The sequence below is a fragment of the Urocampus carinirostris genome, chromosome 19, assembly GCF_059441175.1.
Source record: "Urocampus carinirostris isolate Australia breed hairy pipefish chromosome 19, RoL_Ucar_1.0, whole genome shotgun sequence".
Taxonomy (NCBI): Eukaryota; Metazoa; Chordata; class Actinopteri; order Syngnathiformes; family Syngnathidae; genus Urocampus; species Urocampus carinirostris.
Window position 1 is genome coordinate 10,969,843 of NC_142367.1, and position 16,209 is coordinate 10,986,051.

At 37.3% G+C, this 16,209-nt stretch overlaps 1 protein-coding gene and 1 long non-coding RNA gene across 2 annotated transcripts; one reads left to right on the forward strand and one right to left on the reverse strand.

Annotated features, from left to right (window-relative positions):
• Positions 1-12: 12 nt before the first annotated feature.
• LOC148347278 (uncharacterized) lies at positions 13-2,949 on the forward strand. The gene is made up of 3 exons (XR_015847832.1): positions 13-384; positions 463-629; positions 2,439-2,949. It is a non-coding gene; the product is annotated as an uncharacterized LOC148347278 (long non-coding RNA).
• Positions 2,950-6,225: 3,276 nt separating this feature from the next.
• tmem106a (transmembrane protein 106A) lies at positions 6,226-15,327 on the reverse strand. The gene is made up of 8 exons (XM_088324012.1): positions 15,071-15,327; positions 14,041-14,193; positions 12,584-12,647; positions 12,359-12,512; positions 9,438-9,578; positions 9,323-9,366; positions 9,209-9,262; positions 6,226-6,649 (listed from the first exon to the last, which is right to left on the reverse strand). The coding sequence occupies exons 2-8, from the start codon at positions 14,186-14,188 to the stop codon at positions 6,541-6,543; spliced, it is 714 nt and encodes a 237-aa protein (XP_088180138.1). The 5' UTR covers positions 14,189-14,193; positions 15,071-15,327; the 3' UTR covers positions 6,226-6,540.
• Between the last annotated feature and the right edge of the window lie 882 nt (positions 15,328-16,209).

Sequence of the window (16,209 nt, forward strand, 5' to 3'; positions counted from 1 at the left end):
CATCTTATTTGAACGCGTCATTTTGGGGTACTTAAATGCGTCTTCGGGGGGTGAAATTGCAGATCAATTCGTTGCTGTTGTTTTTTTTTAAGTCTTTTATTTGCTTCTTAAAATTTGCTACACGCAGGTATAGACTCTGATACTTTGGGACAGATGAGGGCGACATCTAGTGGTTTACCTAGCACGAAATATAAACTTAGAGAAAAAGCCTTCGTGCGTTTTTTAGGGGAAAAAACTGCCACGAAAGCAATGTTTTTCAAAGAAGGGGTCGCACGAAATTGTGAGGACACATGCACAAACAACGTCAACTTGTGGTGATCATTGGAGGAGGAATTTGAATGAATGGAACAGCAGGGAGCTCTCTTTTCTTGGGAAGAAATTCAGGTATGTGTTGATAAATTAAAAAAAATAAATAAATAAATAATTTCCTTGTATTGTCATTCTGTGTAACAATGTACACAGAACGAAATGTCGATTACACCTGACCCGTTGTAGCGAGCCGATGCAGCCGCAGCCAACAGAGGGCGCCGCCGACCACTTTTTAAGTCTTAGGAATGACTCGGCCGGGGCGCGAACCACCGACCTCCAAGTCTCAAAGCGGGCGCCTTACCATCTAGGCTACTGAGCTGGTATAAGTTCACGGAAAACATTTTACCATTTTTACCTCAAAGGAAAATCATATAAATGTAAATGGTCTGCATTTATATAAAGCGCTTTACAATGGGCTTCACATCTGCCCATTCACACACACACTCACGCACCAATAGCAGCCATGCAGCCATGCAAGGCGCCTACCTGCTTATTGGGGCATTAGGGATTCAGCGTCTTGCCCAAGGACACTTCGACATATAACACATTTTGCATGTTTAAGGATTTGGGATTACCTTTAAAGTATCAAGCACCGGCCCAGCCCCTCAACTTTAACTGACAGTAAATGTGATGATATCTTGTGTGCAGTGGCGGTTCTACACTACATTACACCATGGGTGAGACCCCCCAACCCCCTTCCACACCCCAAAAATGCCGAGACACATATTTACCACGAATAAACGATAAAGATATATATTTGTTGATTGCACAAAGGCTTGAATATGAAATATGAATACACACACATAAAAGTAGCATTTACATTTTAAAACATGCTTAAATAATAAATACAAGTACATTACATACATTAAAATTGCAAATATTAATCGAACATTGTGAAGCAAACAATAATATAAAATCATAAAATTGACTCATTTTCGTATACAGGAAATTACACAGGGCAGCATGGCAGCGCAGTGGTTAGCGCTTGTGCGGCACAGTTCATGTCATGGGAACCTGTCGTGGGTTCAAATCCATCTCCAAACTTCCTGTGCGGAGTTTGTATGTTCTCCCCGTGCTTGCGTGGGTTTTCTCCGGGCACTCTGGTTTCCTCCCACGTTCCAAAGACATGCATTTCAGGTGAATTGGCCGGTCCAAATTGTCCCTAGGTGTGAATGAGCGAATGAGTTGTCTGTCCCCGTGTGCCCTGCGATTGGCTGGCAACCAGTTCAGGGTGTCACCTGCCCACTGCCCGGAGATGGCTGTGATGGGCTCCAGCCCCCCCGTGACCCTAATGAGGATAAGCGGTACGGCTCGTGAGATGAGATGAGATGAGATGAGAAATTACACAATCCCACTCGTTAAAAATGCTGAAAACACACTAGAGAAAAATACATCGTGGAATAAATGGAAAAAAACACAAACTAAAACCTAACCCTTCTGGCTTTCCTTGATGCAAAATCATTGATAATATTGTCATAAGCAATCTGCTCCCCTATTTTGTTTTTTAAATATCCCAAAAGATTTTGCTCTCCTTAATATATCTCCTGTCAAAAGTGGAAATATGAAAATGCTACAAAACCTGGAAATATACATAAAACATGTATTTTTCAGAAATATCAATTCTAATCATTCCGTTTTCTTTGCTCTTATGACTCTGATTTGATCATTTGCTCTGATCGCAGCCGGACACTGTGTAGTTCTTTGCAGTATTGTGTTTTCAGTGCGGCAAAAAGGGTGTAGTATATTTATAGTATATAGCAGGGTTCGGGAACCTTTTTGACTCAAAGAGCCATAAAAGCAAAATATATTAATTTTATTTGGGGAAAGAGCTGATGAAGATAAGACCAATTTGTTGAATCATCTCATACGTGTTCAAAGAATGCAGGAATCAAATGACGTCAGAGGGAGCTCTTTTTTTATTGATACACAATTTCAACAAGAAACTCAGCGAATCTCAGATATGCGTGGGTCTTTATAGTTTCAACATAGCACGTGTACCCGGTTTGGCCCTGCTACACCCTTTCACGTGTATGTTTCTTAGATACTGCAATGTTAGGGGGTATTTCCATGGATGTGCATCTTTTCAGACAGCCTGAACTTGATTCTTGGTGTTTGTCCTTCGTCTTCAGGTGCAGACATGCTGGCCAGTTGATGGATTTGTTCAGCAGTCCAACGGCTTTGTCAGAGATGTGCAACCAATTTGAACAGAGGGTTTCCATCTCAGCTGAGCCTTGTTAAAATGGTGTTGTAGACCTAGTGTACATGAAGTATATCAGCTTTTATTATAAATGGATATTTTCAATGCAAACTTTAAGTTCAAACTAATGTCAGGAACTTTAAACGAAAAAAACAATTTCAGCCTGATGTCAAAATACCAGAGATCAAGGTGCAAGCAGAAAAATAAAGTTTTAGATTCCTCTTGACCTATACAATGTCTAAAAAAAACAAACAAACTGAAAACAGATGGCAAGCAGAAAACAGAAGTTGCGGTTTCCTGCTGACCTATACAACGCCTCATAAAAGGCATAAGAATCTTGATTCAAAATATCAGAGGCAGATTATTGGTAATATTCTCCGATTGAGACTTGTATTGTGGTGGTCTCCAGAATATATTCTGCAATAAAAACTTCTCGAAAAGTGGTTCATCTCCATTATCTGCACCGCTTATCTTCAGTAGGGTCGCAGGGGAATTAAGTAAACTCACTTTTTCTCGTTTACTGCCGATTGTTTTCTTCACGATATTGTTGACTGATTATTTTTGTTGCATTTCATGTGTGAGATAAATATGTTGCTGGTTCGATGCAATCAATATTACAAGGTGAAAGTTCTGCTTGAAATGCATCCTTTCACAGAAGTTGTTTTTTCAGATCTTTTCTTTGAAAGGAGTATTTTCAAGAAACTTAGCAATGTTCAACTGTTGTTTACTAAACAATGGTAGAATCTAGAAACACATTTTTTTGGGACTGAAAGATGAGGGTTGAAGCTTTCTTTTCATATGTCCTATATGAGTCAAATGGCAAAAATTGTCTGGTGCCATTTGAGAGAAACGTCTGGCATTGAATAAGTTCATGCTCCCTTGACGTTGTTGCGTTAAAGAAAGTCAGGTAAAAGCAAATACAAGCATGGAAATAGAAGCTTACCCTTTTCTGCTATCTGCAGATTTTAAAAAAAGCTCTTCAAAATGCAAGAAAAGCATCGGGACCATCAAAAAAGAGAAATGCAGAGACATCATACTTATACTTATAGACTGTCCGAATCAAGGGAGGATCCTCCACGCCTTTTTCTGGAATTGTAACCAAGGCGGTTAGACGTAGGGTGTCGCAGCATTGGCCGTTTGATAAACATTTTATTGATATAAGCACTATTAGGTGCTTTTTATTGCTTTATTGCTTTCTGCTTGAGAGGAAAAAAAAGGCTGGTGTTCTTGAAATTGTCATTCCCATAACAAAAATAAAACAAAAATAATTATAATTTATATCTCTCACAGTGGACATCCACCTACGATGAAAATTTCAGACCCTTCCGTGATTTCTAAGTGGGGGAAATAGCAAAATAGTAGGGTGTTCAAATACTTATTTTCTTCACTGTAAATTGGATGTATTCTTATATTTTGAAGTGATAGAGGGTGTATAGAAGTAACACATTTTTACTTTCCATTGGAACTCCCTCAATGTCAAACTGGTTATTTTGTCTCCCTCTTTTAAGGTTTTCTCCCAATCTTTATCCTTTATCACTTCATTGGCTACCAGTTCCCATTTTTCCTCAACCCCATCACATGATTACTGAGATGCATTTGCTGAGCTTTATACAATTTTGAGATAACCCCCTTTATTGATCGTCCCTTTGAGTTTGATATTACCAATTCCTCAACTGAAGTTGGCTCTTTACATATTTTTCCTCATTCATGTCTTAGTTGCAAATATTTCTAAAAAATCATTTTTAGACAGGCCAAATTCTGTTGAAGTCGTTCAAAGGATTTCAAAATCTGTCCTTCAAACACTTGGATAATCAACATCAATTTTTTTTTTGTGACCATTTCTCAAATTCAACATCCATTACCCCGGGTTTAGAATCTGGGTTTTTCGCTATTTTCGTAGCCCTACTCACAGACCTTGATATTTTGGATTTATTTTGTATCATTGACCATGTTTTAATAGTTCTCTTAATCCATTCATTCGCGAGTTACAACTTATCCCACATTGCACCTGATATGAATGGTAAATTAGTTTTTTAAAATTGCTGTTTGTTTTTAAAAGCACTTATCCTGGTTTCTGGATCCACCCCTGAAACATAACAATAACCTGCCGTCATTTTTTAAAATGTCGAGACAAGAAAAAACATTGTCAAGACCGACTGTGGAGTTTGTTTAGGGGAAAATCTTAATTCAGCCGAAAAAGTGAGATATACACTCATGTTGTTAATGTGACAATTTAAGACAACATTTTAAACCTTAGTGGAAAATATCTCTAGGACCACCCGTCAGTCCCCATATAACATGTCACGTAAATACTATTTACATGTCGAAACAAAACGAAAAAAAAAACAGCTCAGATATTCAAACATGAATATAATCATGAGCTTAATCTGTAGAACAGGAAGAATACATGTTGTTTTTCTCCAACTGCATTCCAAAAGTGTTTCAACTGTAATCTAACAATGGGTCTAATCATAGACACCATCAACCTCCCAACATACCTTCGTGCTAGGACGGTTATTTTTAAAATGTAATCTGATACTAGTAACCTGTTAACAAAATGTAATCAGTAACGTAATAAAGGAATACGGACGTTTGAATTTGGGTGTGTCCTCGTGGGGCACCTCTCAGGCAGTGGGAGGGGACAAGCTGTCTGGGGGCGGAGACAGAGGAGGTTGACCAATGTGTTGAACCTACAATTTTGTGAGGGCAACACTAAGGATGCGTTCAGAGACATTCAGTAAATATGATTATCTTTTTGTATTTCACAGTTAATTGGTGTTCAAAATCATTTTACGATCACTGTGTTGTATTTTGTGAATGTTTTATTTATTAAATGTGAATGTGAATATTAAGTTTTGCCATCCCAACTTCAAACTACTTGGACCAAGACATAGTTTGTTGGAAATTTAGGAAGTGAACGCTCGGTGTGTTTAAAACAATATAAGGTTTTTGATGAGCTCCTAATGTGAACTAATGGTGGCACGGCGGATGGGTGGTTAGTGCACAGTCCACGGTATGGAGGTTCAGGGTTCAAGTCCAGCTACCACAGCCTCCCCGTATGGAATTTACATGTTCTACCAGTGCTTGCGTGGGTTTCCTCCGGGCACTCCCACATTCCAAAAACATGCATGTCAGGTTTATTGGTCGCAGACAAATGTGAAAGTGAAACTGAACGAAAGGGCACCGAAAAGAAAACCATATTCTGCAGATTACAAGCTGCAAATAGTGAAAAATTTGACCAAAAAGCAGAAAGTTTGTAAAGCTGGTAAGCTATTGGAAAGAAGCAGAAGTGACGTTTGAAGTGAGGGAGGTGGAGGGAGGAAGCCCTGCGTCTTTTACCCCAACACTGAGAAGGAAAATCTGTTTGGATTTAGTGATTTTAAGTTCAACTGATAGTCTGGTAAGCATTTTCTTTATATAAATAATAAGTGAAAGTAAGTGCGTGTTGATTAGATCCTGCACGAAGGGGACAAAAACAACCCGCGAGAGAAGCCCGACCGGTTCGACTTAATGGATTGCCCAAACCCGCCCCAAGATCTGGTTTTACGAGTTATGGTAAATTGGCGTCCTCGTGTTTTGAATGGAACTGCACCAATTGCAGTTTTCAGAAATTACCCTATAAAAAATTTCACCATACAAAGGTTGTCATTAAAATACAATCATAACAGGTTAAGTTGTTTGGTGCTTTTTTTCTTAAGTGAGGTAACAAAACCAACAAAAATATTTCACATTTTATTTCAAACCTTAATGATCGTTTCCTCCCTTCAAATGTCAATCATGTCACGCAACTGTGACATAAGCAAAGCCAACACGGACTCGGTTACAATAAAGTGCTAAAACAACAATTGTTTGTGATTATTCCTCTCATTTTAAGGTGTCGCAAATGTGCTCTTGGGGACTCAAAAAGACACATTGTCCCTTTTTAACATCTGATAGACAATAAAAAGCAGCTAAACATTTGCTTATTTGGTCACAGCTTCAGCCAGCCTCTGATCGGCTCGTTTTGGTTTCGGTAGTCGCAAAATCCTGGCCACTCATCTGACTGGGTGGGGCACGGTGGAATTGGTTCCGCAGTCGATGTACTCGAACGTCTCCAAGGACAGCTGCTCCGTGTGGGACAGGTACGAGATGTTCATGGTCATCCTAAAAAAAAAAAAAAATCAAAGGGTATAAAGTACGGTTTTGATAATTCTATGACTTTTTGTGCATTGTGTTCTGCATTCTGATTGGCTAAAAAGTCACCCCGCCCCTTTTCTGCCTGTGTCTCTCTGTGCGTCAAATGACGTTGCGGTCTGAGTTGTCCACGTAGTCAACCAGCTTGTCAAACAGAAATGATGCATTTCAATTTCAAGTTTCTCTAAAAGCCATCTTAACAACTAAACACTCTCATAACTGTCAAGCTCCAGGGCTCCATGCCCTTACAAAATGTCGTATTTTCCCTTACAAAATAATCTTACACCATATTTATTTTTCAAACGTGTTTAATTCATGTAGTTTAACATGTTATATTGTACTTGTGTTTCGTTATATCATATATATTGTTAATTAACATTTTGTTGTGAGATACTGAGTTGCTTGACATGAATGAGGTTTACTATGAAAAAGGTTCAAAAATGAAGTAGCTTGGACGTTCACCGTAGCAGGAAAAAATACATGCAAATATAATTAAGAAGAATAATACTTTTTCTTCTTCAAATTATTAATTCATTTTCTGCATTAAATTATTGTTGGTAATACACTGATTAAAGGGATAACCACAAACCTGTCTTTTTTCATTTTCTTCTTTTATACTTCCTTTTTTTCTTAACTTCTTATACAACATAATAATTCGTAATATAATGCATCCAAGCAAGTGAGCCGTTTGAGAGCCGGCTCTTTTTAATGAGTTGAGCCGAAAAAGCCGGTTCTCTAAAAAGAGACAGACTTCCTTTCACTACATAGCTACCACATGATATCCGAGGCGGGAGACGCATGCGCACAGTAGCATCAAACCGCTCACTTCGTTTGCAATGGAAAAAAACGATACCAAGATAGAGGCTACCGCGGCGAACTCTTTTGACTTGATTGATTTGCCATTTCGTGATAGTCGGTGTATACCGGATGGTACCCATAATTGAAAAAATTGCGTTTTTCCGTACAGGTTTTCTCGTACGTCGTACACGTCTTAAAATGCATAATAAACGTACTTTGTACGGCAAAAAGGTACAGGTTGACAGGTATGCACTCGGAAACCTTTTTGACTCAAAAAGCCATGAAAGATATTTAGATTTGTTCTTTAAGAGTCACCTCTGCTATCCAAACAAAAGCTAATTCTTCATCGCATTTTTTATTTTACTGTGTGAATTTGATAATTTGATCAAATCTACAAAATTAGTAATGCCAGAGTCTGTGTCGCACATAAATATACAACTTAAAAACTGTCTATTTCCCGCAGTTACTTAAGCATGCTAAAGGTCATTTTTGTCGTAAACAATAGTTTCAAGGTGTGAGCAAAGTTCTGTTGTAATAATGTCACAAAATTCTGCAAACGAGGATCCGAACGTACAGTATGACTTTCGGTGTAGAAAGCGCTGGGCAAGAGACTAAAGGCAGTGCTAGCTGTGTGCATCGGTCTGCCCATCCCTTCTGCTCAACCAATCAAATTGTTTGGGATGATTTGCTGGCATTTCTGGGTGTTTCCAGTTTGTTCCATGGATTTTCATCATAAAGTGTCTCAACAGTGAACTTAGATTAATGAGCTTCTATTTAAGGGGATCCTTAGCGTAGTAAAGTCAAACCGTGTCTGTTAGTGTGACACCATGACTCTGAACAGTAGTTAAAAATGTGCCCTGGACATACCATCTGAATTCCATCAGTTATTCCAGCTTTGCATGCACTACTACAAGCTCCGCTCATGCTGTTGGTGAAATTATATGGAGAAAACATACATTGCCCTAATATTGTCCCTAAGCCAGATGCACTGATGAAAAAAGCCATATACAGCTGGCGAGCCACAGGTTCCCGACCCCCTGCTAAAGACCAACAAAAGCAGCAATTGCCAGAGGGAAATGCTTTCAATCACCAACAAAGTTAGACTTCCGACATGCTAAACTTGCTCTGGATCCTCTTGCGGCTCTTTGGCGCTCTCTAGTGGCCCCCAGCTGGCGCTTTTTCAACAATGTTTGACAATGGAAAATAAATGGTTTTATATGGACACATTCTTGATGTTTTCCAATTAATATGGAAAGACACAGCATGTATTTCCTTCCTTAGATGGCCTATATAAGGATTTTCATTTTTGCAGCTCCAGATGCACGTTGTGTGTGGGGTTTCTCTTTGGTCTAGTATGGCTTTTTAAATAGTTTGAGTTGCCGGGCCCAGGAAAGTAAATCAGTTTTCCATTAAGTCCAAATGATGGCTACAAAATACCCTGTGAAGTAAATACGTAGTGTTCTGAAATCAATATTATTTTAAAATTACAATTTGATAGTTAATTGTAAAGAAAAACAAATACAACTTATGAGTACTTGTATTTGTTAAACAAATGCTTGAGCCTGAATATTGGGTTTGTTCTTTGGTTTCAATTTATGATAAGAGTATTTTGTAAATAAATAAATCTTTCTCTACTCTAAGGGTTTTGAAATGCAATCCCTGCGAAAAATTAGTGATTACAATGTGTGATTGGCTTAGACGCAGGCGCCCTCTGGTGGCTTGGAGACTTACTGCAACTCCAGGAACAAAGTGTGGACTTTAATGTCTCCGGACTGGCAGTAGGCACTGGAAGATGTCGAATGTGTTACCTTCAGGTTACACCTCGAGATGTTTTTCTATGCTCACCTGAGGCCTTTATCCAAGATGGACAGTTCGATTTCATACTTATACTGTCAAGGTGATAAAAAAAACGGTTATCAAAAATGAATTTATCACATTGGTCGGGGATTTTGAAGCGCACCGATTTGTCGGAACGTGACGGAATGGCCGACATGTTGGCCAGTTTGGTTTTGCCCATCACAACGCGGGAGACGAGACCTTGGACGTCAAGCTCCAGGATTTGGACCGGGACGAAGTTGTCGTTGATGACTGTGATCAGATTCTGGAGGGGTGGAAAAAGAAAAATACACAAAACAATATAAACCATAAAGATGGCATGAAAATTGAAAAATAAAAAAAACTACTTTTTCTTAAAAGTCTTAGCAAGGAACTTTGTCCTGCTCCTCCCACATTTTTCAATTTCTTCACTTTTATGGGAGTTTGACATGTGAGGACAGTAAAGAACAAGGCCTAGGCTTCAAACACACTTCCATTGTAAAGCATATGAATAACCTATATTTTATGTTGACAATATCTGTGTATTATTGGTTATTGCAACATCCATTGCAGCGTGGTAATCCTGGAAGGGGGATTACTTCATGTGCGGTCCCTTCTCAAGGTTACTTCATTTTACCCATGTTGTAATTTTTTAGTTTTCCCTTGCCCTCATGTTTTTAGATCAGGGGATGGTGTAATAATACTCTGTTGTTTGTCTGATAGTAATGATTATAATGTATCTAAAAATAATGTTAAAAAACAATAGAAAATGCATATAAAATACATGTAGAGTTAAAATAACACAAAAACATGACAAAAAAATAAATGGCAAAAAAATAATAAAAATAAATCACACGTGGTAAAATGTATATCTAAATATATACATAAATAAATATAAATATATGTATAAAATGTAGCAAAAATACAAAACAATTATCAACATAAAATACACATGGAAAATATATACACAAAAGAGTAAGAATAAAAAAAGTATTTCAAAAAATATAAACAATACACAAAATCCCCAAAAACATGACGTTTTAAAAAACTTTTTTTTTTTAAAAAAAAATAAAGATTACTTACAAATACTGACATAAAATACATGTAGAAAGAAAAAATCAAAGTAACGTTGAAATCAAACAAAAATGTATAAGTAGAAATGGAAAAAAAATGAATGATATAATAAAAATGCATAAATATTTGAAAAAGAAAAATACTTATATGGTTATAAATCAAATTAAAAAAAATAAATACAAGTTAAAAAAGGTAAGTAATGTTGAAATAAAATAACACCAATTATGTAAGTAAAAAGACAAAAAGATAAATGAAAAACTAAGTACAAAATACATATAGAAATAAATACCACAAAAATATACAATAAGAAAAAGTTCTTAAAATGTATATGAAATACACAAAATAAAATATTGTAAGAAAAATTAAAAAATATATTTATGAAAATAAATATTAATACATATATATATATATATATATATATATATATGTGTATATATATATATATATAAATACTATATGTGTACCAAAAAATATCCCAAACATGAAAATTAAAAATTAATTACACATGGAAAAAAAATAACAAACATGAATAACCGGGAAAAAAACTACCATATTTTCCGCACTATAAGGCGCACCTAAAAGCCTTTATTTTTTTCAAAAGCTGACCATGCGCCTTATAACACAGTGCGCCTTATATATGGATCAATATTAAGTCCCAAAGTCTTGCAACTAATGCAAGCAGCCGCCGACTCGATTTTCGCCCGAACGCCAAGTAGTCCGCGGTGTATGCTGGGATTTATTTACCGGCGTTTCATTGGCTAACCAATGTGTCAATCATCATTTGAATCGATCACTATTGGCTAAAGTTAATCGGCGGTCAAGGGGCGGATCCTTTTTAACATTTACAGGCTGGCGTTGGCTTAAGCGGCAAAACAAAGCCTGCAATTGGCCGAAAAAGATGGTCAATCATCAGTTGAATAGATCACTATTGGCTAAAGTTATTCGGAGGTCAAGGGGCGGATCGTTTTTATCATTTACAGGCTGGCATAGGCTTAAGCGGCAAAACAAAGCCTGCAATTGGCCGAAAAAGATGAATGTGAATAGCACGTGGTTGACGGCATAGAAAAAGCATTTTTTACTATTCTGTATTTGTAAATATTTTATTATCCTGGATATTCCTACACTCAGGGATATAAGAGGACCATGGCTGCACATTATTATTGAACACAACGACTTCGGTGAGCTACTCCGGCTATATATTTTCCCTGTATCTTGTTTCAGACTGAACTCGATGTTTCTGTGATAAGCGGTGCAGATAGTGGATGGAATGGAGTGTCTATTTTTAAATTAAACTCAATTCCAAGTGTTTATTGTCATATGCACAGTAAAGTTGCGAGCGAAAATAGAAACTAAGGAATGGTTGGCATTTCTTGAATCCCAAGACTTTAACCTTCCGAATGATGGAACAATGCATTTGAGTGACATGGTACGGACACCGCATCCGCACGTGTTCTCGACACGTATTTGCGTCTTTGCAAGCTTTGGGAATGTTAAGGGGGTAATCAGTTTGACTGAACTATCTGACTGTTTTGTCGACGTTCCCATTGTAGCACCTTATAATCCAGTGCGTCTTATGTATGTCAAATATAGGACCAAAAACTATTTTTTTCGGGGTGCGCCCTATAACCCGGTGCGCCTTATAGTGCGGAAAATACGGTACTAAAAATTACATCAAATACAAAACTATATAGTGTAAGTATATCAAAATATAACAACATAGAAATTGTTTTTATTTTCTAAAGTTATCTTTATGTCTATTTTACTTTCGTTTCTACTTACTGTAAATGCAAAGCATTCTGTGTATTCAATTGTTGTTCTATTGCATTATATAATATTATTTCAATTTTTTTTTTTTAATAGATTTCCAATTTAAATGTATGCTTTCACATTGACTTTTTCGGATCCCCCGTAAATATTTGCTGGCCCTCATTGACGTGACCGGCAAAGTTAGCATCGTTAGCATGGATCCATCTTGGTTTTTTTTGCCCTCACCGTGACCTCCATCTGCACGGCGTCCGGCGTGAAATAGACCATAACGGAGAGGACGGAGACGGGAGTGAGCGTGACGCTCCGAGGGAAGAGGAAGAAGAGGATGAGGCAGCTGAGAAAGAGACACATTGCCATGGAGACGCACACGTACAGCTTCCTGCACGGGGAAACGGAAGAATCAGAACGGGGAAAAAAAAACGACTTTGGGATCCAGTTTCACATCCTCACGTGCGCCTGGGCTTCAGTCTTTTATCGTTGCACGGGATCACGGCAACCAGCTGGTCTTGGTGCCCTGAAAACAAACCCAAGGAAAATAAATGGGTGCACAGTAATACCCAAGATACAATATTAATCATATTTTTAATAATAGACCCGATCATCTATTGGTTTTGGCCATGCGACGTAATATTTTGTGTGCCTTCTTTGTACTTTGTTTCCATGGTTATCATATGTTAGGCTTCCCCCTTTAGTTTACATGTCTTTCTTATTCGTTTTCCCTGTTTTTACTTGTTGACCATGACCCTTATGATGCGGTAGGGGTAAACCAGTGAAAGCTGTCGGGCCCTGCTGTTGAACAGAAGGGTGTGTTGTGTCACCCTGGCCCGAGTGACATGGCCGCTTTCTTGTGTCCCGTTTCATCTGGAGGGACGAAAGCATAACCAACTTGGGTGCTGAGGTGCTTAACTTGTTTTAGTGCTTGGGCATTTGGGTTGAGCATGGTCAAAACAAATGTGAGTGTGTTTTTTGCTACTTTTCCCCTTTTTTATTTGTTTTTGTATGTGTTTGTCTGTCGGTCGGTCACCCCTCTCGAGGGATATGGCCAGGGTAGATAGATAGATGGATAGAATACTTGTTGATCATTTCAAATTGTGTACACAGTATAACATTTGTTTTGGACGAGAAGAAAAAATACTGCTACATATGATAAGAAATGCTCAATTTACTGCAAGTTGGGAAAAAAACTAAGAAAGATGCTGTAAGACTTGTGTTGTTTACTTGGTAAATAAACTTGTTCATACAAATTATCTTTGTTTTTATTCTACATCGTCTGTCTTGTTGCAGGTAAATGGGTGCGACGTTGAGCCACATTATGTGTAAGCTTTATTATCACTTAAGAAGGGGAACTACAATCACAAGTAAGAGGAGTAATTGCCTGAGGTTGACAGGTATGCTTTAGCATCACTGCAGGCCTTGGATCTGTAGCAAACAGAAATGCTAAAAAACGCAATGATGTATCACAGATCTGCTAGGTTTTTATGAAACACGCAAGATTTTGAACTGAACAATCAGACAGACTTTTCATATCAGCATTTTCATGACGCGAACTAATAACAGTAGCATTTTATATGACAACCAATAGACGAGCATTGTAGGACGTAGCTCATCATACACATTAACACCACAAGGTCTGAATTTTTTTGTTTTTGGGTACGAAAAATACTTTGTTGTTGACATCATATAGTGGGGGGAAAATCCCTTCATAAAGCCTGGAAAAAAACAACAACCATAAAGTGAAAATGTCAAATCTGTGTGCTCTATTGTATTTGTGCAATTCAGCATCTTCTGGTGGTTGGTTTATTAGAGCAGGCTATGTTTATTAGGAATATTTTTCCACCTATGTAAAATACATAAATTATCAAAATTTAATCTTTTTTTTTTTTCAACAGACAACAACCAAAACAAACCTCTCGGAATCCGTCCAGTTCCGCGACAAGTGGGGCAGGTGTCCCCCACGATGGAGCCGCACCTTGGGAAGTGTTTCATCGTCTTTGCTGCCTCTGACCTGGCTTCTACATCAGGGCTGGACTCACCCGGGAGCTCACTCAGAGCCATGACCTCTTAAATATAAATGGAAATACTTAAATGTTGAACAAACGAAAGCACTGTATACTGTCCCTGTAAATACGTATTTATTAAAAACACTTAGTCTCTTGAATGCAGAAAACAATGCACATCCTAAAAGCTGCAAGAACGTGAAAAGTGAACCGCGTTGCCGCAAGGGTTTGCTGACATCCTGCGTTGCACTTCTGCACTGTGCAGTCACACGTCAGCCATAAAAAAAGCAATAAACACTCCTTTGTGACATAACCGATGACCCTTTAAAAAAAATTATGATATTAATTCATTTAGTCACAAACAACCTTCCTAGCACATTCTTAATCAACATTTTAAGAGTTGTAAAATATATATATTTAAAGTTGTGGACGGAACTACAATTTACGTACGTCCCTTTTCGGAACACTCGATATCACTCCGCTATTTCGCACTCCAGTTTGCTAGTTTTGTTTCTTAAATTCTTCCAACACTTTATGTCGTCACTTTTAAATTTGATCAGGATATATTTTAAATCTTCAACAACAGAATAATAAATGATTAGTAATATTTGGGGGTATAGGTGGATATTTTCCCTTTTTGCGGACCTCATCACTAATGCTTTATTTTCGTAAACGTCCGCCGCGTTGCGCACGTGATTTTTCAGTTTTTTAAAAACATTTTTGCTTTTGATAGAATATCGTTTAATAATATTCTATTGGTTTTAATATTATGACTTGGGTGTTTGGTAACGAATACACCTCAACCGGTGCTCTCATTAGCGTAAACTTAAATGCTTCGTATTTAAACAATGTTTTTGAGGCATATTAATGAGATCCATGCTCCATTTTTTGTCTTTTTGGAGTAATTTGTTTTCCTTTTCTGCGTGATCAATTTACTTACCTTATTTCAGCGCAACGTTTCAAACTGCAGATGTCATCGTTTGGAGATTCAAAGCTTAGAAAAAGAAGCCTTTAAAGATAACATTCTTAGTTGTTGTTATACTTCGTGGTCTAGATACTTATTTGGCGTCCTCTGTCGCAATGTTTGGTTTCTTTTTGTGGTTAAAAAAAACATTAAATGTAGGATGACTTCCGCCAGTTCCGCCTTCTTCAGATGACGTAACCTCTACTGCCCTCCAAAGGTGGAGAAAGTGCACTGCAAGAAGTCTCACGACCTCACAATAAAATATATATTTAGTTTTTATAACACACAAAATGGCACCTTTTTTTAAACCCACTGATACGCTGTCCTAAAACAATTAAGTGACTTTTGAAATTATTTTATTAAAATGGACGTGCACCACCCTCTTAAAATTGATTTATCTACTGCTTTCTAACGACAGAGAACATGTACTGCACCCCTCTCAATTTAAAATAACATTTCAAATTACAGTACTAGTGCTATATTTTCAGCAGAGGTGAGTAGAGTAGCCAAATGTTTTACTCAATTAAAAGTACTGTTACTTCATAATAATGTTACTCAAATAGAAGTAAAAGTAGTCATCCAAATACTTACTTGAGTAAAAGTAAACGAGTACTTGGTGAAAAAAACACTCAAGTACCGAGTAAATGTAGCAACGTCATTTTTTTTTTTAAAACAACCAATAAGATAATCACATCCTCAAAGTCCATCCAATCAACAATAAATACATTAAATTTAAAGTAAATTAAAATAATCAAAGTAAAGTCAAATACTTTGATAAACAATAAAATGAAAATACTGTAAATACATGAAATAAAGCCTTTCTACCTACGTATTCAATGTAAAAATATTTTTCATATCAGGAAGGTTCAATCAAAGATGCTGTATCGTTGAGGATAATAATAAAAATAATAATTTTACTTCAAAGCATCTTTCAGGACACCCAAGTTCGCTGTACACAGAATATCAAACAACAATAAAACATGCAAGTAATACAATTTGAATTTAGGAAACTGACTGCTACACGTTTCCTCAAGTTCGATGTTGAATTCTTGAATGCAGAAATCGCCATTTAGGCAAACAAAGGAGACAATGCATAGTGCAGCTGGTCTTTCGCA